Source organism: Nicotiana sylvestris, chromosome 4, assembly GCF_000393655.2.
Source record: "Nicotiana sylvestris chromosome 4, ASM39365v2, whole genome shotgun sequence".
In the NCBI taxonomy this organism is placed as follows: domain Eukaryota; kingdom Viridiplantae; phylum Streptophyta; class Magnoliopsida; order Solanales; family Solanaceae; genus Nicotiana; species Nicotiana sylvestris.
Window position 1 is genome coordinate 123655782 of NC_091060.1, and position 25984 is coordinate 123681765.

Here is a 25984-nt window from a genome sequence, read left to right on the forward strand (position 1 = left end):
AGTGGCCGGAGCATTGCACAAGCCAAATGGCATCCGGCTAAAAGCAAAATTGCCATACGGGCAAGTGAACGTAGTTTTCTCTTGATCTTCCAAAGCGATGTTGATTTGATTGTAGCCGGAGTAACCATCAAGGAAACAATAAAATGACCTCCCCGCTAGCCGATCAAGCATTTGATCAATAAAAGGCATAGGTAAGTGGTCCTTGCAAGTAGCACTGTTAAGTTTCCGATAGTCAATACAAACTCGCCATCCGGTCACAATTCGCGTTGGAATGAGCTCATTCTTCTCATTTTCGATCACGGTCATGCCACCCTTTTTTGGCACACATTGTACTGGGCTCACCCACGAACTGTCGACAATGGGGTAAACTACCCTGGTATCCAACCACTTGATAATCTCCTTCTTTACTACCTCTTGCATTGACGAGTTCAACCGCCTTTGATGTTCCACACTTGGCTTTGTTTGGCTCTCTAATTGGATTTTATGTTCACAAATTCCCACGGGGATTCCACTAATGTCCGCAATGGTCCATCCAATGGATTTCCTATCTTCTTTCAAGACTTCCAACAATTGGTTTACCTGCACATCATTTAGCAAAGACAAAACGATTACGGGTAAAGTATCATTAGAGCCAAGAAATTTATACCTTAAGTGCGGCAGGAGAGGCTTGAGCTCTAGTTGTGGTGGCTTAATGATTGATGGCTTGGCGGGAGGTGTGGCCCTATTCTCCAAGTCAAGAGAAAGCTTTGCCGGAGTGTAAGTATTGGATCCAAGACCCTCCAATGCATTTACCGACTCCATGTACCCATCCATGTCCTCACCATCAAAGTTTACCAAGATAGCCGCCAATGCCTCACCAAGGCATTGTTCTTCCATTTTCAATTCGACGGCATCTTCAACCTCATCAACCACATCTATCACTGAAATGCTCCCATACTCATGGGGTAATTTCATACCCTTGCTCGCTTGAAATGTGACCTCTTCATCATTCACCCGGAACTTAATTTCATTTCACTCCGAATCCATGAGTGCTCTTCCTCTGGTTAGGAATGGTCTCCCTAAGATGATAGGGATCTCTTTATCAACAACACAGTCAAGAATTACAAAGTCGATGGGCAAATGGAATTTTCCAACTTTCACAATCACATCATCAACAATTCCTACCGGCCGCTTAATAGATCGATCGGCCATTTGTAACCTCATGATTGTTGGCCTCGGCATCCCTAATCCAGCTTTCTTGTACATGGCAAGTGGCATCAAGTTGATGCTAGCCCCATTGTCACAAAGGGCTTTTGCAAAGTCACGCTCCCCGATAGTGCATAGAATAGTAAATGCTCCCGGGTCCTCTTTCTTTTGGACAGGGCTTGTGGCAATAATAGAGCTAACCCGGTGAGTCAGTTTTACCACCTCATTCTTTGTGGTCCTATTTTTGGTGATCAAATCCTTCAAATATTTGGCAAACCCCGGCATTTCTTGAAAAGCCTCCAAGAATGGAATGTTCGCCGACAATTGCTTTAGAATATCATAGAATTTTTTAAGCTTGATATCATTAACCCTTCTAATAAGTCTTTGAGGAAAAGGCGGAGGAGGTCTAGGAATAGGAGGAGGAGATTTTGATGTCTCCTTCTCCTTTTCCTTCACCCCTTCTTGGTTCACTTCTTGCACCTTCTCTTTTTCCGGCACCCTTTCAACTTCAACAACCCCTTGCTCTTCTGCTTCAACTTCTTGTTTGGATTCTTCCCCAACAACCTCTTGCTCAATATCACCTTGTAAAACCTTCCCACTTCTAGTAGTTATTGCCATGACGTGAGAAGTTGAGCCACTTCCACCACTCTTCGGGTTCGCAATGGTATCACTAGGAAGTTTCCATTTTTGCTTTGGGTTTTGCTCTCTTGAAAGGTCTCTCATTTGCATCTCTAACTTTTGGATAGATACGGTGTGAGAGCCAACAACTTCGGTCATGTTTCTCATGGACGCGTCAGACTTTTCTTGATTTTGCAATACTCTTTCAAGCATGCTTTCTAACTTTGACTCGCTTAACGACCCTTGATTTGCATAATGACCTTTCGGGGGAACATACGGGTTGGAGCTCCGGTTTGCAAAGTTGTTGTTGTTGTTCCAATTTCCTTGATGCGAGTTACCTTGATCATTTCTCCATTGTTGGTTGCCTTGCCCTTGTGGGTTTGGCCTCCACTGGCTTTGTTGCCCTTGACCATGGTAGTGTTGCCTTTGATACCCTCCTTGAGGGTTGTTGATATAATTTGCTTCCTCAAAATTTTCATCTAAGATGGGTTGGACATTTTCCACTGCATTCACTTTCTTTGTCTGATTCTCGATAAACATCTTTGTCAGCACATTTATATTTGTTGCGAGCCCGACAATCACTTGATCCCTCTCTTGATTTTCCTTAATTAAGTTGCTCAAGGAAGGAGAGCCATATGAGATTCCTTCGGTAGTATCCTCTGAATGCCATGCTTGGTTGTGCTTTGCCATTTTGTCCAGGATTTGTGTCACTCTTGCAAATGATTTGTCCATGAAAGATCTGTTAGCTGCATTCTTGGCGATGGCTTGGTTCATGGGATCCAAACCCATATAAAAATTTTCCAACAACATGGAATCCGGAAAACCATGGTTTGGAGACCTCACCAAGTATAATTTGAAGCGATCCCATGCCTCATGCAACTTCTCTCCCTGTATCTGCTTGAAGAAGAAAATCTTATCCCGCAACTCAGACTTGTTGCTCTGCAGGAACCACTTAGACAAAAACACCCAGATAAGTTCGGGCCAAGAATGGATAAAGTTGGGTGGCAGATTCTGGAGCCATTTCCTCGCATCCCCAGCTAGAGAATACTTGAAGCATCTCAACCTCAGGGCATCGTCAGAGACATTGTTGTGTTTGTGCATTGCACACACACCCAAGAAATTCCTAAGGTGTTGTGTTGGATCATCATCTGTGGAGTTTCTGAAAAATCCTTCTGCCTTGAGCATCAGAATTAGACCGTGTTCCACTTTAAATGTTGCAGCTCCAATAGCTGGCGGTACAATGGCGTTAGTATCCTCAATGTACTCCTCGATGTCTGCGAAGGGATTCTCTCCCATTTCTGTCTCTGCATCATCACCATATTCAGACATGATTTCCTATCAACACCAAGCAAAGCAAGCAAAGTGTGATGGAATAGAAATATAAGTTAAGTAAAGTACACACTAAATAGTAATTTCAAAACCGTATTCCTCGGCAACAGCACCAAAATTTGATACACTCAAATTACACTTTAATGAATAGTGTAATGCGGTCGGTGTCAAATATAATAACCCAACAAGGTTAGGGTCGAATCCCACAGGGAATAGGTGTGAAAAGGTTACTCTTATAGTGTGTTGCTCGACTAAAGTCGTATCTCTACTCGGTTAACAATAACAAGAGAATGGTTTTATAGTAACAAGAGTATGAACTGAGTTTGTTTGGAAGTATCAACTAATTGGAATATTTATAGAGTAAATAATTGGATTAAAGAAACCAAGGTTGTGTCCCCTTTAATGGAGTGTAATGTTTATCGGTGTTAATATGATATATTTCAAATGGAAGGTTATTTTGATATGCAAATGATGTCTAAGTGACTACCCAATATTTCCCAATAGTTGAGTAATATTTCCTCTTTATAATTTTCCAAATATAAAAGAGTTGCAATTTAGAACCATCAATATATGTCAAGTAAAACCCACTTATTCCTAAGCGATTCTATTAAACAAGGTTTAAAGCCTTGAGTCATTGATATTTACTTCTACCAAATTCTAACCCACTTTCCCAAGCAAAGCAAGAATTTAATGGCACTTGTTAATGTTTGCAACCACCAACAATAAATGAATAACGAGAAGTAAATAAATATCAACCAACCATTATATATATATTCAATGTTAAACACCCATTAGCATAACACCCATTTAGGGTCCACAACCTTAGTATTTAAAGTTAGCTACTCATACTACAATACAAAAACCAAAGAGTATTTAATGTCATAAAAGCTTACAAAGTAGAGAATCTTCACCCAAAAGCTTCCAAAAGTGAGGAATATTAATGTCTTGGAATGTGGTTCAAAGACTAGACAAGATGAACCCACAAAGACATCATAAAACTATTTATAGTGGACTCAAAATCGGGACAGAAAACGGACAAAAATTCCCTTTCAGGTCTGATATCTTTTCACATTCTTGTCGCAGAGCACGTATGCGGTCCGCATCTTGAACATCCTCATCGCAGATTGGAACCCTAGTTTATAGGTCTTCTCCGCATTCTATCTATGCGGATCGCATTGCAGAAATGCAATCACATTTTGCATCACATCTTCGTCCTTCAGTGACCTTCATGGTTGGTTTGCGGTTCACTCTGCGGCGCGCATGTTGGTTCTGCGGTCGCATAATGGACCGCATTCTTGACTTGATATTTAACCCAGATCTCTGCTTTTGTCTGCGATTTGACGTGCATTTTGCGGCTCGCATGTCTGATCTGTGATCGTATAGTGTATCGCAGACCAGCATTTTTTGCTACATTTTGCTCTTTTCTTGTCTTTTTGCTTACAATTCCATGTTCTTGGGTTCTCAGTCCTTATGTACTATAGAAACAACAAAACTACATAAGTAACAGAGATAATTGCATTAAAACAAGCTAAAATCTAAGCAATTAGTATTGAAATGTGCCGAAATTCTCCAGCATATCAAGGACCTCCATCAGAACGAAGTTAGGCTCGAGGAAGTCAATAACATCATCGCCAGTCTTGAGGTGGTACCCGGCCATCGAGGACCTCCATTAAAGGAAAGTTAGGCTCTAAAGAGCCAATGACATCGCCGCCAGTCCCGTGGTAGTGCCCAACCTCGAGGACCTCCATAAGAAATGAGTTAGGCTCCAGGAAGCCAATAACATCATCACCATTCCCAAGGTGGTACGCAACCTCAAGGACCTCCATTAAAGGAAATTAGGCTCTAAGGAGCCAATGGCATCCTTTCCAGTCCCGAGGTGGTTCTTATCCTTGAGGACCTCCATTAGAAAGGAGTTAGGCTCCAGGGAGCCAATAACATCATCGCCAGTCCCGAGGAGGTACCCGACCTCGAGGACCTCCATCAGAAATGAGTTAGGCTCCAGGAAGACAATGACATCATTACAAGGCTCGAGGTGGTACCCGACCTCGGGGACTTTCGTCAAAAAAAGGCTAAGCTCCAAGGAAATAAGCACTTAAACTCTACCTATATGGGCTTATCCCCAGGGTATCGTCTGAGTTCAGACGAACCCTCTTCCAGGATCCATCTACAGCGCCTTAAGGCTATCTATACTAAGTTCAAAGCAAGTTTCCAGGTGGTCCGGATTTAAACGAACCTTCACTCGGGGACTACCCTCGAAAGCATAAAGGCAGTCCTTATCCACGGGCCTCCGAGCAAATTTCCCCTCAAAGGTTACCACAAAGCCTAAGTGATAAATCACGGTTTCAAGGCTCGAAGCATTACTTTCATTCGACTTGAAGTAAGGGTCCCGATGACCCGAGTTTATCGGTCCAATCTAGGCTCGATCCAAGGAGGCAAAGTACTTCACAAGAAGCCAAACTAATCAATAAAAAATCAAGAATAAACAGACACATTTGGGCTCGATATTGGCAGAATTCGAAAGAGTCATACATTCAGAATCTCCGTAAACGTAACTAAACGGGAAAACAACAAGCATCGAAGACAAAATGAAGAAACTTCTTTGTATTCATAAAATATTTTGATTACAAAAGCCCACGAGGGGTCCTTACATATGAATACAAAAGCCTACGAAGGGTCCATACATAGAAACAAAGAAGCGAAAAGGTCCACATAAAGTAAAAGCCTAGTGCCTAGCCTACTCTCAAAAGCGCTTTCTCGGCTGTAGTATTGTGAACACCTAATTTTTGAACGCACTCAAATTTTATACTAGTTTAGTGTAAATATTTCTTTTAGGTCTAATCTTAATATTTTTTTAAAAAAATTACCTTACTTTTAATATGTTTTACTTTAGAAAAAAAGGAGTGCCAAGAAAAGTTAAAATAAAATAAATAATAAACTAACGGAAGAACAAGAATCAGTAAGTTAAGAAAGATACAAAATAATATCCCTTTTACCCATGATCTCCTCAACCGCCCCACGATTTCTCCTCCTAACTCCCATTTTTCCACTTACTCATGTTAGTGACTTTCCCACTTCCACATATTAGTGACTTTTCCACTTTCTCATATTAGTGACTTCCCCACTTCCTCATATTAGTGGTCATGTCCCAATCCCCACTTCCTCATGTTAGTGCTCACTCCCTCACATCTCACATCATGCGCACACACACAATCACTGGCACACACACACGATCTTACATAAAAACACACATACACATCTATATAATACACTTCACAAATAAAAAGAAGAAAAAAGAGAAGAAAAAAATAATTCAAGTAAGAAGAAACGAGAAGAGAAGTTCAAAACGCAGACAAAAAAAAGGGATGGCTTCTTCTTAAAGGGGACAGAGGGTATACACTCGATATACAGTCACTATACATTCTATATACACTAGAGATACTCTCGATATACACTGGATATACACGGGAAGCCATTGAAAAATACAAGTTCATGAACCCCACCCCAGACGACCACTATTTCGTCTTCTTCGTCCTCCCTGTTGGAAACAAATACACACACACACAATAAAAGAAATAACAGGAATTCGTGGACATTAGTTAGTTCGAGAAACTCAGGCGACCTCCATTAATGCCGACGAAATCACACTTTTGTCTCTCTCCACTGTTCTCCTCTCATTTTTCAGTTATTTTAGTGACTTTGTTCTACAAAATCAGATCAGGTTGCTTTTTTTTAAAAAAAAAAATCCGACGAGGTTCCATCGAGGGTCGAGCTCCCGTCCGTTTGAGTTCCTCTCATGGCTGCGGTGTCGATTTTGTTTGTGTAATTGTTGAATGCTTTGAGGAATTGAAACTTCATTTTTCAGGTGCAATTCTTACTTCTTCTTATGTTTCTCTGATGGTAATGGTGTGGATTCATTTTGAGTTTATTTTGCAAGTATTATTTTCTATTTTATTTACAACAAAGTAAGGAAACATGATTCATTTGGTTATAAGGAGAAGAAAACGGTATTGCCCGTCATTTTGATAATAGAAAACCATCTAATTTTCAGTTATTTGTGACCTTTTTGATTAATGATATACGCAGGAAACAAGAACTTTTCCCAACAGAAAGCTCTTTCTTTTCTATAATGTTTAGCATCTTTCCATCCTTCAAGTGCTTTAAGTAGTGCAATATGTTTTTTTTACACTGTTTCATCTTCACTAAAGGAATTCTATAATAATCTTCCACGAGTTATGTTTTGATAATTACTTGGACTGGAGGATATGTAGTTTCTGTAATTTAGTTAGTAATTGCAGTTGAATTAGCAATTATCGTGATTGTGTACACATTCGCGTGACATGATCATGATTCTAATAATCAATTCGGAGTATGCCTTCGCGCAACTTCGATCAAACTTTTGTTAATAATAAAAATGGGGTTCCATGGGCTATTAATAAATTTTAGTTTATAGCTTGAGGTGTGCCATTCACAATTTTATCATTTGTGGCCCCCGTATTAACTTCACGACTTAGATATAAAATGGCAAATGTTTGTAGCATGCTTTAGGCATGATTAATAAATAAACCATCGTGATTGTGTACACGTTCGCGTGATATAATTATGATTCTAAAATAAATTGAGGCATGTGTTCGCGCAACTTCGGCAAAACTTTCTTAATAATTAATATAGCGTGATTAATTGTTAAAATAAAAACGCAACTTCCTTTTGTTAAAATAAGTGAGGTGTGTCATGCCAAACAAAATTTATAATTCATGGCACTCGTAAGATTAAATAAAGAACTAACACTTATAGAAAATGTTTGAGGTGTGCCTTAAATAAATTAAATCATCCATGGCCCTCACAAATATTGTTTTTAAAAATTTGAACAATCGTAATTTGCTTTAGGCCCGATTTAGATTAGTATTGCGATTACATATACTTTCGCGTAATATGATTGCAAACTTAACTCTTAAAAGACTCGAGGGATGCGTTCGCGCACCTTCAACCAAATTTTCCTAATGAATCAACGAAGCGTTATTAATTGTGGACACGTTCGCGTGACATTATTTTTGACGTGCCAAAGGAAAAGAGTATACGTACACGTAACTTAATTCTTTAATTACGAGTAAATCAAGTGATTTAAATGCGGTAAAAAGATAATTTCACGTAGGTTCTAAAATAAGTAATTAGACAATTTAAGTTGAGTATAAATTGGTAAGCGACTGTGCTAGAACCACGGAACCTGGGAATGCCTAACACCTTCTTCCGGGTTAACAGAATTCCTTACTTAGAATTTCTGGTTCGCAGACTTCAAAAAGGAAAGTCGAAATTTCCTCAATTTGGGATTTAAAATAAACCGGTGACTTGAGACACCATTTAAAATATTCCAAGTGGCGACTCTAGAATTAAATAAATAATCTCATTTCGAATAATGTCACTTAAATTGGAAAAACTCCCTTATACCCCTCAGGTGTGTAAAAAGGAGGTGTGACAGCTCTGGCGACTCTGCTGGGGACAAGTACCCAGAATTTCTGGTTGAGGGTTCAAGAATTCGAGCTTACAGTAACTGTTATATTTGGCTTTATTATTTTTTCATGTTTGTGCTTAATGTGCGAAATATTGTTATTTACCGATTTAATATTATCTGAACTGTATATATAAACTGTTACGAAACCCTTCTTCTTTCTGAGTCTTCTGAATTTATGGTGCACACGTGCGCGTGGCGCACCTTTCTGTTAGAGGTCATACCAAATAGAGCAAAGTTGTTCCGAGTAACTAGGCGGGGTAGACTTTCGTGCTCCCGGTACGTTACCCCCACTTCGGCTCGAGTTGTCCGCTTAGGAAAGCCAAGCCTAGAACAGTATACCCCAGGTTTTACACTTAGAATAACTCAGTTTCATGCCGGATCCCTAGTAGGAACGTTTGTTTGCATCATGTGGATTTGACTTCGGAGACTCAACACAAGGGTTGAGTCTGTCTAGGGCAGGTGTACCCTGAAATGAAAAGACCATCCTGATGCATCTTACTTGTGCACTCATTTGTTTCGGATTCGCATGTTGACCAACTTATAGGAAAAGTTAGAAAAGGAAAATCAAGGTGAGGACCGAGAAAGAAAATTGGTTGTTTCTCGAAAAAAAAAACAATTTCCAAAATATTTTGAAATTCTTTCGAAATTTTGAAAAAACAAAAGAAGGAAATTTTGTGTTACTTTTAAAAATAGTTTTATTATTACGAACTACGTAAGTTTGATTCTCGCCGGATGTGAGATACGTAGGCAACCCACATTGGGCCCAGCTATTTTTAAAAAAACAAAAAGTGAAATAGAAAATGAATAAATAAAAATGTGGGTACATAAATGTCGTTGTGTTGTCATAAGTAAGGCGATGTCATTCTTGTCCAAAATATGCCGAATGTCCCCAAAAGGGCGCCGGAAGGCTGTTTTTGCAAGAACAGCCGCCTTTGTTCTTTTTTAAAAAAAATATATATAAATAAAAAAAAAATTGAGTCTTCATCAAAGTGCTTTTTTTTTATGAATTTTTTATCTTATCAAAATGAGTCTTGATTTTTGTTTTTAAAATTAAAATCACTCGCAGGTACAAAATGAGCACCATCCAAAACCCACCGTTCACAGATGTAGATGAGTTTCTATTTCGGCTTCAGATGTGGTGGTATGAATTAGGAGGAGATGGTCAGAAATGGGTCATTAAGTATTTTGGAGCTCTCACAGATATTATGAAAGTTAAACCACGCGATGATTTGATTACGACACTAGTGACTTTTTGGGACCCTGTTCACAATATCTTTCGCTTCTCTAATTTCGAGCTTACTCCCACATTAGAAGAATAGCTGGATATTCCGGTTTTGACAGAGATTTGAGAAACCAGAATCTTATATTCCCAAAGGCTCCCTCAGTACACCGATTCTTTGGTCTTCTGAATATCAGTAATCAAATCAGAAAAAGCAACGTTGTCAAAGGGTGTTGTTCTTTGAACTTCCTATATTCAAGGTTCGAAAAGCTGAATGGATTTGAAATTCATGAAAGGGCCTTACTAACAAACAAAACAAGGACACCTGGCAGATTCACCGTCGCTTCGCTTTCATAGTTGCTTTTCTGTGAATCATGGTTTTCCCAAACAAAGAGCGGACGATTGATATTCGCATAGCCAGAGTCGTACAAGTCCTCACTACCAAAGAACATCACACTCTTGCCCCGATCATTCTCTCAGACATTTATCAGGCGTTGACTTTGTGTAAATCCGGGGCAAAATTCTTTGAAGGGTGCAATATTTTGTTGCAAATGTGGTTTACTGAACATCTCCGATCACCCCAAGTTCATGCAGTATGGTCCGAGCAAGGACAATTTTATTGAGAGTTATGAAGAAAGAATAAAACATTATAAATCTCCAGAAGGGGTTGAAGTCTGGATATCCCATTTAAGATCTTTAATGGCAAGTCAAATTGAGTGGACTTTGGGATGGCTCCCGGTATGAGAGGTGATACACATGTCAACCTTAAAGAGTTATTTGCTGCTGTTGGGTTTAAGAAGTGTCCAGCCGTAAGGAGATACCAAGTGGTGCCTGATGATGAAGATTTGAGTGTGCAAGTGATTGAGCTACACCCCGAAGCTACTCTCCCTAAGGCTTTAATCCAGCGGATTTGGAATGGTTGTCGATACTTGAAAGATGATACCCAAGTTCCAGATCCTGCGAAAGGTGAGATAAATTCGGGTTATGCTAGGTGGTTTGAGAAAAGATCCCGTGTGGATGATGCACCAGAACCTGATCCTAGAAGGCCCATAAAAAGACCGCATGTTCAAGCCTTTGATGACAAAATCCAAGAACGGTTGGCTTGGGGTGAAAAGGAAAAGGGGTACAAAGCAACTATTCATGCCTTAGAAGAAAGCCTGAGGAACCTCAATTTGGAGAAAGACTTACAAGCACAAGAAGCAGAAGGTGAAAAGAAGAGTCTGATTAGCGAGAATAAAACTCTCCGCGCTCAGTTTCAACAGATGAAGAAAGCCTCTGAAGCGCCAGTGAGAAGTTGGAAAGATCAGAAAATCATTGCCAATCTGATGGAAAAAATGCAAGATTATGACTCCGTCTTGACAAAGACGGAAAAGGCGTTAGACAAAGCTAAGGAAAAAATTCATACAGTTAAATGAGGAGGCCAAATCTAGTAAGGAACGCAAGTAATGAGATGTGAAGAAGAAATGGCTTAATTCAAGAGAGAGAAGGACCATTGGATACATTCAGAAGCTCAACTCCATGCACAGTTGGAAGAAATGAGAAGGTACAATAGAGAACATCAGCACGCAGATATTGATAGGGAGAGAGAACAGGCAAGACTCGATCAGGCCAGACTTAGGGCTCAATTGGAGTCGGCTATAGATCGCAAAGGCCACATAAAAGATATATCCACCACTCACCAACAGCAGTTACAAAACCAAGACCAGAAACTCCAGGACTTCAGAGCACAAATCCATGATTTGGCTGTTTACACCTCTCAAAGTTATGTGAACTGCCAAGGGACGGATTATGAGAGGTTTCTAGAGCATGCACCTACTTTTGCCCGTCATCTTGCAATGGAGTTAGAGAGGATGTACCGTACACTAGGAGGTCAGCTGGGTCAAGCCCCACCGTGAGCAGATGTTCCAGTGATTAAAAGCAAAAGATTGTGGAGTGAAGCGTGGTCATAGTTGTTGGAACTTTTCATATAATAGTCATGTTTTAGTTTAAGTCCATGTTGAGTCTTTTAAACCATTTTTTTACAAGTATTGTCCAAATGTAATGTCATTTCTGTCTTTGTATTGTTTCGTTTGTTAAAATAAATAAAAGTAATAATAATTGTTTCCGCCAGAACTACGCTCGGTCTGATTCATGCGGGGTCATGATACGTAGGCAATCTCCATAGGATTCGACCACAACCAAAAGAAAAGAATAAAATGAATAAAGGGGGAGAGGAATAAAATATAGGCGTGAGTGACAATAAAAGGGAAGGGGCAGGAAAAGTTGGGATGACACAAGCAACCGAGCAAATACATGGTAGAAATGACTAATTGCCTAGGTGCATTACATCCCTATGTATGGTTGTTTATTTGTTAAAACTCTAATTAATAACAAGTTTGGTTATTGTTATCAGAATTCAAGCAGTTAGTACACCTAAGCATACTGGCAACCCACCCCTACCAAACCAGATCCAAAGGAGAAATAATCATGTCTATCCCAGATGTAGACACCAGTGTCATTGAAGGAGAAGAGTTGGACGTTAACGCCATAAAAGAAGAGATGTACAAATTAAAATAACAAATGGCCGAAATGTATCAGGCCTGGGCTAAAGAACAACCGCCATCCGCCTACCCAGCTAACCCTACCTTCACTCCACCACCGGCTCAAACTCAAGATCATCCTGCCACCGATCTATCCCCGAGCATTCCCATTTACCAACACTACCGGGGCACCACTTCTCATACACCACAATCTCCACCCCCTAAACCGATTCCATACCCCCTCCACCAGTAACTCCTGTCTTCGTAGCATCTTCACCAGCTACACTCCACAAATCTCCTAGCGAGCCTATGTTCCAGGCCCAGGACAACCAATACTACCCCTCAGAGCCCACTTTCAAAGCTCCAGAAACCCTTTTCTATACTCCTCACTTTGACCTCCTGATAGAAGTTGTTAAACCAGTCAAAAATACCGAATAGGAGGAGATGTTCAGGAAAGTTAAAAGCTTAGAACAATCATTCAGAGACATGCGGGGGTTGGGAGGGCAAGTCAGCGTGGCCTACAATGACCTTAGTCTGTTCCCGAATGTGCAATTACCGGCAGGTTTCAAGATGCCCAAGTTCGATCTATACAACGGGCACAGCGATCCAGTAGCCCACTTGAGGGGTTTTTGCAGCAATATGAGGGGAGCTGGAGGAAAAGATGAATTGTTAATGGCTTACTTCAGTCAGAGTTTGAGTGGATCAGCATTGGAATAGTATACCCGCCAAGACCATGGGAGATGGTACACATGGGATGATCTGGTGCAAGCATTTGCTTGTCACTTCCAATACAATCTTGAGATCATTTCAGATCGACTGTCCTTGACTAAACTTGAGAAGAAGCACAGTGAAAGCTTTAGAGAATATGGTTTCAGATGGAGGGATCAATCAACAAGAGTAGATCCCCCAATGAAGGAAAGTGAGATGGTAGATTACTTCCTACAGGCTTTGGAACCTACTTACTCTGGCCATTTGGTCTTAATTGTGAGAAAGTCATTCAACAAAGTAGTAAATATGGGGGGCATGGTGGAAGAAGGCCTCAAGTTGAATAAAATCATGAGCTATTCGGCTATCAAAGTGACTACTAAGGCTATTCAGGGTGGCATAGGAGGGATTGGGAAGAAGAAAAGAGAGGAAGCATTAATGGTTGATTCAGGAACTTGGTCTAGATCCAAAGGTTCACCTTACCACTACAATCAACCTCGACCACACCAACAAACTTATCACCACAATCCACCCCAACACTACTATCTCCCACCAGAACCTCATTTTTTCGTCTACCATGCACAAGCATACAACCAACGTCCTGCCCACACTCAATAGCGTGCTCCTGTCCTACCAAATACTTATCCACATCCACGAGCCTACCAAAACACTCCTGGACCAAGTTTCAGGCCTAGTCAATCATTCAAGGGTGAAAGGTTGCAGAAAAAGAAAACCTTTACTCCGTTGGGAGAATCATACACTAGTCTGTTCCACAGGCTAAAACAACTAGATATGCTAAGGCCGATACAGTCCAAACTGCCAAATCCTCCTCCAAAGAATCTTGACTATACTGTCAACTGTGAGTATTGTTCTGGTACTCCGGGTCATGATATAGAAAAGTGTTGGCACTTGAAAAGTACAATACAGGAGCTTATTGATACCAATAGAATTGAAGTTCAAGCTCCCGAAGCACCCAATATCAACAGGAATCCGATGCCAGCCCATCAGGAGGCAAATATGGTCGAAATAGTGCATGCGGAGGGAGAACCCAAGAAGCCATCACAGATCGTCATGATGATTCGGTCTAGTGGAGTCAAGACAGATGAACAATCAGCAGATGAGAAGTTGGTGCTCAAGTAGAGCAAAAAGAGTGTTGAGCCATCTGTGGCAGTTGAGAAGGGGTCTTTAAGCAAAGTTGCAACGAAACAGGAAGGGGTGAAGGTGATTGTACCGGGAGCGGCCAGCAAACCCATCATAATCGTGGAAGGAGCCCGCGCAGATCGGGTTATTATCAAGCCAGTAAACTAGTTACCAATAATCAACAGCAAGGTTATTCCATGGAATTACGAACGGGTAACGGTGATGTACAAAGGGAAGGAAGTCAAAGAAGAAATCTGTGAAGTACAGGGTTTGACTCGCTCGGGAAGGTGTTTTACTCCCGAGGACTTAAGAAGAGCTAAAGATAATCCATCGCTAGTAAAGAAAGCCGTAACTGAAGAAGAAGCAAAAGAATTCTTGAGGAAGATGAAGTTACAGGACTACTCTATCGTGGAACAATTAAGAAAGACGCCTGCTCAAATTTCCCTATAGTCATTATTAATCCATTCGGATTAGCACCGTTAAGCTTTAATAAAGATCTTGAATGAGGCGCACGTTCCCGATAAGATCTCCGTGAATCACTTGGAAAAAATAGCCAACAAAATCTTCGAAACAAACAAAGTCACGTTTTCTGATGATGAATTGCCTGTAGAAGGTACTGAGCACAATAGAGCTCTTTACTTCAAATTAAAATGTGAGAACTCTGTGGTGACCCGGGCATTGGTTGACAGCAGGTCAAGCAAAAACATCTGTCCTCTCTCCACTCTAAGCAAGTTGAAAATAGAAGATGAGAGGATACATAAGAATAGTATTTGTGTGCGGGGATTTGACGGCGAAGGTAAAGATTCAGTTGGGGACATAGTGCTGGAGCTGACAATAGGGCCAGTTGAGTTCACAATGGAGTTTCAGTGCTGGATATAGCTGTTTCCTATAATTTACTGTTGGATCGACCGTGGATCCATGCCGCTAAAGTAGTCCCATCAACACTACACCAGGTAGTCAAATTTTAATGGGATAGACAAGAAATAGTTGTGCATGGGGAAGACAGTTTATGTGCTCGCAGAAATGCCATTGTACCAGTCATTGAAGTGGAAGATGACCAGGGACTATGGGTCTACCAGGTTTCTTACACGATGTTGGTAGAGAAAGTTCCGGAGGGGAAATACATTCCAAATCCAAAGATAACTGCCGCATCAGTCATGGTAGTCTATGAGATGTTGAAGAATGGTTTTGCACTCGGTAAAGGTTTGGGCTCATATTTGCAAGGCATCATACAGCCGGTATCTCTTCCCGAAAACTTGGGAACATTTGGTTTGGGATTCAAGCCCACTGCCGCAGACATAAGAAAGGCCAGAAAGCTAAAATAGAAGGCATCGGTCTTTTCAAATCTAGTCCCACATCTTTCCAAATCATTTGTCAAGTTCGGTACCAGAAGTCGCCTAATAGTAACAATTCACAGTTCTGTGACTGATCCTGACAAGAAGTTAATTGAAAGATTTGAGAAGTTGTTCGACAGTGTGAACATGGTGGAAATTGGAGAGGGTTCTAGCAACGTGGAAGTGCAATTTGTCGGGCCAAAAAAAAAGCTTAACAATTGGAAGGCTACTCCTCTCCCCACTCGGAAGGAGTCTTGGTAGTTTATTTTGAGTTTCCTTCAGCTTGTCTGGGTTATTCCAGGGTTGTAATCCAGAATTTTTATCTTTCAGTCTGTTTGAAGTGTGCAAACCTTGTTATCTTTCATCATTTAATGAAATGCGGTTTCACTTTCTTTATCATTCCTGATAGTTTTTCTTTTATTTTTCTTTTCTTTTCTGTACAGTTCTTTTTACTCTGGTTCTAATGACATGACATGCATGAGGAATCCTCAGCCCAGTCTTAAAAATCAATCTAATTTCAAAATAATAGTTCAAGAAGTAGATTGTGACTACGAATCAGAATATGATAAAGATGAAGCCTTCGAAGAGATCAGTAAGGAGTTAATTTACTTCGAAGAAAAACCCAAACCCAACCTAAATGAAACAGAAACCGTCAATTTAGGGGACACAGATAATGTCAGAGAGACTAAAATAAGTGTCCATCTCGAGCCAAAGATCTGGGAAGAGTTAATCAAAGCACTCATCGAATACAAAGATATTTTTGCATAGTCGTATGCCGACATGCCGGGTTTGAGCACTGATTTAGTGGTCCACAAATTGCCAACTGATCCAGCATTTCCTCCCGTCAAGCAAAAGTTGAGGAAATTCAAAATTGATATAAGTGTGAAGATTAAAGAAGAAACATCAAGCAATTGGATGCAAAGGTTATTCGGGTCACTCGATATCCTGTTTGGTTGGCTAATGTCGTACCTGTGCCAAAGAAGGACGACAAGATTAGAGTATGTGTCGATTACTGCAATCTTAACAAAGCAAGTCCGATCGATAACTTCTCACTACCCAATATCCACATTTTGATCGATAATTGTGCCAAGCATGAGATTGGATCTTTTGTGGATTGTTATGTAGGGTATCATCAGATTCTAATGGATGAAGAAGATGCAGAAAAGATGAAATTCATCACACCATGGGGAACTTACTACTACCGGATAATGCCATTTGGTTTGAAGAACGTTGGGGAAACTTACATGAGAGCGATGACTACTGTGTTTCATGATATGATACACAAGGAGATTGAGGTATACGTGGATGATGTGATCATAAAATCAAAGCATCAGGCCGACCACGTTGGGGATTTGAGGAAATTCTTCCTGAGACTTCGCAGGTACAACCTGAAGCTTAACCCTGCCAAGTGCGCATTGGGTGTTCAATCCGGAAAGTTGTTGGGATTCATAGTCAGCCAGCGAGGCATCGAGTTGGACCCAACAAAGATCAAAGCCATCCAATAATTGCCACCTCCGAGGAACAAGACTGAAGTGATGAGTCTGTTAGGGAGGTTGAGCTACATCAGCAAGTTTATTGCTCAGCTCACAACAACTTGTGAGCCTATTTTCAAATTGCTGAAGAAGGATGTTGCGGTCAAAGGGACTAATGAGTGTCAAGAAGCATTTGATAAGATAAAAGAATACTTGTCAAACCCACCTGTGCTAGTTCCGCCAGAACCAGGTAGACCTTTGATTCTTTAATTGACAGTCTTGGAAAATTCATTTGGCTATGTACTGGGGCAGCATGACATTACCAGCAAAAAGGAATAGGATATCTACTATCTTAGCAAGAAGTTCACGGCTTATGAGGTTAAGTACACTCATCTGGAAAGGACATGTTGCGCCCTAACTTGGGTGGTTCAGAAATTGAAACATTATTTGTCATCCTACACTACTTACCTCATTTCGCGCTTGGATCCGTTGAAGTATATCTTTCAAAAGCCTATGCCGATAGGGAGACTTGCGAAGTGGTAGATATTGCTCACAGAGTTTGACATCATCTATGTGACTTGGACTGCGATGAAAGCCCAAGCATTGGCCGATCATTTAGCCGAAAACCCGGTCGATGAAGATTACGAGCCATTGAGAACTTATTTTCCCGATGAAGAAGTGATGCATATCGATGAACTGGAGCAAATTGAAAAACCAGGCTGGAAACTTTTCTTTGATGGGGCTGCCAACATGAAAGGAGTCGGAATGAGCTGTGCTTATTTCTGAAACATGGCATCACTATCCTGTTACGGCTCAGCTTCGATTTTATTGCACCAACAATATGGCTGAGTATGAAGCGTGTATTTTGGGTCTAAAGCTAGTTGCAGACATGGATATCCAGGAAGTCTTGGTCTTGGGAGACTCGGATCTTCTAGTACATCAAATTCAAGGAGAATGGGAAACGCGAGATTTGAAGCTAATAGCGTACCGACAATGTTTGCATGATCTTTGTCAACGGTTTCGATCAGTGGAGTTCAGGCATGTTCCAACGGTCCATAATGAGGTCGCCGATGCTTTGGCTACCCTGGAATTAATGTTGCACCATCCGGACAAAGCTTATGTCGATCCTCTGCATATTCAAGTCCGAGATCAGCATGCTTACTATAACATTATTGAAGAAGAACTTGATGGCGAACCATGGTTCCACGATATCAAGGAGTACATCAGAATGGGGATATATCCAGTGCAAGCCACGGGGGATCAAAAAAGAACAATTCGACGGTTGGCAAATGGATTCTTCTTAAGTGGAGGAGTTTTGTATAAGAGAACACCAGACCTTGGATTATTAAGATGCATAGATGTTAGACAAGCTACGACTGTCATGTCCGAAGTACATTCAGGAGTTTGCATACCACATATGAGTGAATATGTGTTGGCAAAGAAAATTCTTCGAGCAGGCTATTATTGGCTTACCATGGAGCGAGATTGTATTAATTTTGTGCGCAAATGTCATCAGTGCCAGATACACGGAGATTTGATTCATTCTCTACCATCGGAATTGCACTCAATGTCGGTACCATGGCCCTTCGTTGCTTGGGGCATAGATGTCATTGGACCAATTGAGCCAGCAACATCCAACATGCACAGGTTCATTCTGGTAGCCATTGATTATTTCACCAAGTGGGTTGAGGCCAAAACTTTGAAATCGGTGACCAAGAAAGCAATGGTCGATTTTGTTCACTCAAATATCATCTATTGATTCGGAATCCCAAAGGTGATTATTACAGGTAATGGTGCTAATCTTAACAGTAACTTGATGGAAGAGGTATGTCAACAGTTTAAGATTACACATCGCAATTCTACCCCATATCGTCCCAAGGCGAATGGAGCAGTCGAGGTAGCCAACAAAAACATAAAGAAGATACTTCGGAAAATGGTAGAAGGTTCGAGGAAATGGCATGAAAAATTACCATTTGCGTTGTTGGGATATCGCACTATTATTAGTACTTCGGTAGGTGCAACTCCTTATTTGTTAGTATATGGCACTGAAGCAGTAATACCTGCAGAAGTTGAAATCCATTCCCTTCGGATTGTCGCTGAGGCTAAGATTGATGATGATGAGTGGGTCAAAACCCGTTTGGAGCAGTTGAACTTGATTGATGAAAAAAGATTGGTAGCAGTATGTCATGGCCAATTATATCAAAAGAGAATGGCAAGAGCATACAACAAAAGGGTGCGTCCTCGAAAGTTTGAAGTGGGTCAGCAAGTGTTGAAACGTATCCTTCCACATCAGGTTGAAGCAAAAGGCAAGTTCGCCCCGAACTGGCAAGGGCCATTTATTGTAACCAGAGTATTTTCCAATGGTGCTCTATGTTTAACAGATATCAAAGGAAAATGCATAGACATGGTTATCAATTCTGATGCAGTAAAGAGATATTATGTATGATTTCTTTGTTATAATTGTTGATTGTTTGTATCGGGCATTGTTTCGAAGATTGTAATAACGAAGGCAATTCGTTCTGCTATCTAAACACTTTACCCTTTGTTCCCCCTTTTGATCTTTATTTATTTCTTTCATACCCCTCGTTTGGAATCAATAACGAAAAAGAGAGAGAATAAAGAAAAAGAGAAAAGAGAAAAGAAAAGAAGTGAAAAGAGAAAGTATAACAACAAGGAAATTCAAGTGTGAACTACGTTTGACCTGATTCCTGTTAAGGATATGTAAGCAGCCTCACAGCTCGGTCATAGTAAAATAAAATATCAAAAAATCCCCAAGCAAGAAACTGTGGCAGAAGTTGTACTTGTAATAAGAAATGTGATTCTAAGAGTTGTAATTTTAAACCCATGTCAAATTGTTTTGAGCCTTTGATACCCTTTTTTCTAACCCCATCCAAAATCCCACATTACGGTCCAAAGAAAGACCTTCCGATCAGTCTTCGAGAGATTCCAAGTTGAGCAAATAGAGGTGATTCATATCAGGATAACACTCTGATCCAAGCAGGAAAAGTAATGAAAATGAGAAAATCTTATTAGTGAAAACCCTCATGGGCAACATAAGGCGACGAAAGCTGAGAGAAAGTAAAAATGAGAGAGTCATATCAGTGAAAACCTTCACGGGCACCATGAGGCGACGAAAGCTGAGAGAAAGTAAAAATAAGAGAGTCTTATCGGTGAAAACCTTCGCGGGCACCATAAGGCGACAAGGAATTGAGGAATAAACGAATGAGAGAGGTTTGTTGGTGAAAACCCTTCAGGGCACTGCAAGTCGAACAAGGTCCGTAAGTTGGCGGAAAGTAAAATTGGGTTGTGGAAATCATGGAGAACAAAGTAAAACAATTGGAATGGAGATTGGTTAAATAGACTGGGCTGATTAATCCAAAATGCATACCATGATCATTGGTGTCAGTGACTCCACTCAGATAAGTTCCTTTTTCCTATCTCCAACAGTCATCCAAATTTGGATTTTCTTCTTTATTCTTAATTCTCAAAATCGTCGCATTTCATTGCTGTTAATTTTTACTCCTCTAAACCTCTTTCAAGGTTAGCCTTGTTCCAACAAATAAGAAGGAATGTCAAAGTGTACTACCAGATTCAAAATTGCACAAAGCAAAATACGGCTAGGACATGCTGGAGATAGTATGATGAAAAGTGGGACCTAGGGTGTAAGCAAAGGTTAAATCGGTGGAATGGTTCAGTAATGTCATGAGAGATGTATGGTTACTAATAAAAGGGTTAGAAGTGAAAAACAACATTTGGGGATCCTGCAATTAAGGATTAGTCATGAGGTCAAAACAGTCCTTTCGACCAGTTCAAGGCAGTCTGTTAAAGCAAAGCATGGCAAAGAGAAAACCATCCCCAGCAAGAATGCCACAACTAACCACCACGTTTTAAACTGACAATATTTTCTTTGCTTTCAAACAGGGGCAAAGATGGCATTTATTTCAGGAAGCACCCTGTAAGGAAAGCAAGTACCATGCAGGTTTGATCGTATAAATTCTCAGGACCCTCCTGGAAAATGGGACTTAACTTTAATTCAAAACATTCATGAGTACAAGATCTAGCACAAGCTCTACTTCGTGAAAATATAAGCTGGTTTGAATTTTTCATTTTTTTAAGACAAGACTCAATTCGAAACTTCAGGACCCTCCTGGAAAATGAGACCTAGGTTAAAATCCAAAAAAAAAAACATAAGTAGTGAATATAGGACAAATGTGCACCAAAAAGGATATAAGTTGGCTTCAAGTTCACATAAGAGTTTTCAGGACCCACCTGAATAATGGGACGTAACTTTAAGCATTCCATTAGATAAGTAAGTGTTGTTATAAGAGAGTACAATTTAGCCGTAAAATTGTCACTCTTAAGATAAGACTTGATTTTTGATTGTCAGGAGCCTCTTGGATAATAGGACGTAGTTTAAAACTGGCTTGGATAACAAGATTTAGCATAAGACATACCTTCAGTAGATATAATTTAGCTTTAAATTGTCATTAATTAAGAGTTGTCAGGACCCTCTCGGATAATGGGGAGTAGTTTAATACCTTCTTAGATAACAAGATTTAGTAGAAGTCATACCTTTAAAAGATATAGCTTAGATTTAAAATTGTCGTTTAGTTAAGAGTTGTCAGGACCCCCCCCCCACCCTGGATAATGGGACCTAGCTTTCAAATTCTTAGTATATTTGGTAATATGATTCAGTTTAACACTCACAGATGCGCCCAACTACCAAACTGGGGCAGAAAATTTTCTTTTGTTTTGTCTATTTTTGTTGAAGTCAGGTGCCCATCTGAAGAACAGGGAGAACAACACGGATGTTAAAGATAAGAGCATGACCAAGTACTAGCAATCAGGCGTCCAGCTGGAGAACAAGGAAAAACAGTTGAAATATCAACAATCAGGCGTCCACCTGGAGAACAAGGAACAACAGTTGAAGTATCAGCAATTAGGCGTCCCCCTGGAGTACAAGGAACAATAGTTGAAGTATCAGCAATCAGGCGTCCACCTGGAGAACAAGGAAAAACAGTTGAAGATTCAGTAATCAGGCGTCCACCTGGAGAACAAGGAACAACAATTCAAGTTTCAGCAATCAGGCGCCCACCTAGAGAGCAAGGGAGTACAATTCAAGTTTCAGCTTTCAAGTTCTTACTGATATTTGGTAACATGATTTAGTTTACACTCATATATATGCCCAACTACCAAACTGGGGTAGAAATTTTTCTTTGTTTTTGTCTATTTTGTTGAAATCAGGCGCCCACCCTGTAGAGCTTGGGAATACAATTGAAGTTTCAGCAATCAGGCACCCACTTGGAGAGCAAGAGAATACAATTCAAGTTTCAGCAGTCAGGCGCCCACCTGGAGAGCAAGGGAATACAATTCAAGTTTCAGCAATCAGGCGCCCACCTGGAGAGCAAGGGAATACAATTCAAGTTTCAGCAATCAGGAGCCCATTTGGAGAGCATGAGAGTATAATTCAAGTTCAGCGGTCAAGCATCTACTTGTAGGAAAGGGAAAACATCTCAGATTACAATTAAAGTCAACAACAAAAGAAGTTCACGGCAAGAATGCGAGTCAACAGTCCGAGCTGATCAACAAAAGTTAGTCACGATCCAAAAAAAAAGAAAAAGGCAAGAAGTGAATCCAAATGCAGAAGTTGATGAAAGATGTGAGCTTCTCAAGACATGATTAAGGTGACAAGCCCTACATGTATGGTCTTGATCCAAAAATCTAAAGAAGAACGGGCTAGCACCTGCAACTAGCAAGTGTCAAGGTTCAAATCCAAAGTCTGCATGAAGAACCATTCAAGACTCAAGATCTAGCTTCAGAAGATTTATAGATAGGAATCTTGTAACTCATAGTTGATAGGCTTAGCTAGTTTTTTCCATGTTTTGATTTTTGATGTAACATCAATTGCGGATCGGAGCCTCGGACGGATGCTCACTCTACTCTCGAACATCACTTCATCACCTCATCCATTTCTGAACTACACGTGACCTGATTCCTTTATAACTCGGGATATGTAGGCTGTCCAAAACTAGGACTCGGTTGCACCTTTTCTTTTTATTTTTTTCCTCTTTTGAATACTGATATGGTCAAAAAATTAGTCACATGGTTCACTTTATCTTTGCCCGAAAATTCTTCGTGTTTCCGAGCAAAGAGGGCAGCTGTGAACACCTAATTTTTGACCGCACTCAAATTTTATACTAGTTTAGTGTAAATATTTCTTTTAGGTCTAATCTTAATATTTTAAAAAAATTATCTTACTTTTAATATGTTTTACTTTAGAAAAAAAGGGGTGTCAAGAAAAGTTAAAATAAAATAAATAATAGACTAACGGAAGAACAAGAATCAGTAAATTAAGAAAGATACAAAATAATATTCTTTTTACCCATGATCTCCTCAACCGCCCACGATTTCTCCTCCTAACTCTCATTTTTCCAGTTCCTCATGTTAGTGACTTTACCACTTCCTCATATTAGTCACTTTTCCACTTTCTCATATTAGTGACTTCCCCACTTCCTGATGTTAGTGGTTATGTCCCAATCCCCACTTTCTCATGTTAGTGCTCACTCCCTCACGTCTCACATCATGCACACACACACACAATCACTGGCACACACACACGATCTTACACAAAAACATACATACACATCTATATAATACACTTCACAAATAAAAAGAAGAAAAATGAGAGAAAAAATAATAATTCAAGTAAGAAGAAACAAGAGGAGAAGTTCAAGTAAGAAGAAACAAGAGGAAAAGTTCAAAACACAGACGAAAAAAAAGGGATGGCTTCTTCTTAAAGGAGACAGAGGGTATACACTCGATATACAGTCACTATACATTCTATATACACTAGAGATATTCTCTATATACATTGGATATACACTGGCAACCATTGAAAAATACAAGGTCATGAACCCCACCCCAGACGACCACTATTTCGTCTTCTTCGTCCTCACTGTTGGAAACAGATACACACTCACACACAACAAAAGAAAGAACAAGAATTCTTGGACTTCAGTTAGTTCGAGAAACTCCGGCGACCTCCATTAACGCCGACGAAATCGCACTTTTGTCTCTCTCCACTGTTCTCCTCTCATTTTTAAGTTATTTTAGTGACTTTATTCTACAAAATCAGATCCGGCTATTTTTTTTAAAAAAATTCCGACGAGGTTCCATCGAGGTCCGAGCTCCCGTCCGTTTAAGTTCTTGTCATGGCTGCGGTGTCGATTTTGTTTGTGTAATTGCTGAATGCTTTGAGGAATTGAAACTTCATTTTTCAGGTGCAATTCTTACTTCTTCTTATGTTTCTCTAATGGTAATGGTGTGGATTCATTTTGAGTTTATTTTGCAAGTATTATTTTCTGTTTGATTTACAACAAAGTAAGGAAACATGATTAATTTGGTTATAAGGAGAAGAAAACGGTATTCCCCGTCATTTTGATAATAGAAAACCATCCTATTTTCAGTTAAGGATTATATTCATTAATTCATATAAAGTAATTGTTAATATACACATTTTGTAATATTGTAATAAGTGTCATTTGGAAGACATATACATATTGTAATGACACTTATTTGTGACCTTTTTGATTAATGATATACGCAGGAGACAAGAACTTTTCCCAACAGAAAGTTCTTTCTTTTCTATAATGTTTAGCATCTCTCCATCCTTCAAGTGCTTTAAGAAGTGCAATATGTGATTTTTACACTGTTTCATCTTCACAAAAGGAATTCTATAATAATCTTCCACGAGTTATGTTTTGATAATTACTTGGACTGGAGGATATGTAGTTTCTGTAATTTAGTTAGTCATTGCAGTTGAATTAGCAAATATCGTGATTGTGTACACGTTCGCGTGACATGATCATGATTCTAATAATCAATTCGGAGTATGCCTTCGCGCAACTTCGATCAAATTTTTGTTAATAATAAAAATGGGTTTCCATGGGCTATAAATTAATTTTAGTTTATATAGCTTGAGGTGTGCCATTCACAATTTTATCATTTGTGGCCCCCGTATTAACTTCACGACTTAGATATAAAATGACAAATGTTTGTAGCATGCTTTAGACATTATTAATAAATAAACCATCGTGATTGTGTACACGTTTGCGTGATATAATTATGATTCTAAAATAAATTGAGGTATGTGTTCACGCAACTTCGGCAAAACTTTCTTAATAATTAATATAGCGTGATTAATTGTTAAAATAAAAACGCAACTTCCTTTTGTTAAAATAAGTGAGGTGTGTCATGCCAAACAAAATTTATAATTCATGGCACTCGTAAGATTAGATTAAGAACTAACACTTATAGAAAATGTTTGAGGTGTGCCATAAATAAATTAAATCATCCATGGCCCTCACAAATATTGCTTTTAAAAATTTGAACAATCGTAATTTGCTTTAGGCCCGATTTAGATTAGTATTGCGATTATATATACTTTCGCGTAATATGATTGCAAATTTAACTCTTAAAAGACTCGAGGGATGCGTTCATGCACCTTCAACCAAATTTTCCTAATGAATCAACGAAGCGTTATTAATTGTGGACACGTTCGCGTGACATGATTTTTGACGTGCCAAAAGAAAAGAGTATACGTACGCGTAACTCAATTCTTTAATTACGAATAAATCATGTGATTTAAATGCGGTAAAAAGATAATTGCACATAGGTTCTAAATTAAGTAATTAAACAATTTAAGTCGAGTATAAATTTGTAAGCGACCGTGCTAGAACCACGGAACCGGGGAATGCCTAACACCTTCTCCCGAGTTAACAGAATTCCTTACTTAGAATTTCTGGTTCGCAGACTTCAAAAAGGAAAGTCGAAATTTCCTCGATTTGGGATTTAAAATAAACCGGTGACTTGGGACACCATTTAAAATATTCCAAGTGGTGACTCTAGAATTAAATAAATAATCTCATTTCGAATAATGTCACTTAAATTGGAAAAAC

The 25984-nt window shown here is 39.7% G+C and overlaps 1 protein-coding gene across 1 annotated transcript; it reads right to left on the bottom strand.

Annotated features, from left to right (window-relative positions):
• Positions 1-1011: 1011 nt before the first annotated feature.
• LOC138890105 (uncharacterized) lies at positions 1012-3132 on the bottom strand. Its single transcript, XM_070173462.1, has one exon. The coding sequence runs from the start codon at positions 3130-3132 to the stop codon at positions 1012-1014; it is 2121 nt and encodes a 706-aa protein (XP_070029563.1).
• Between the last annotated feature and the right edge of the window lie 22852 nt (positions 3133-25984).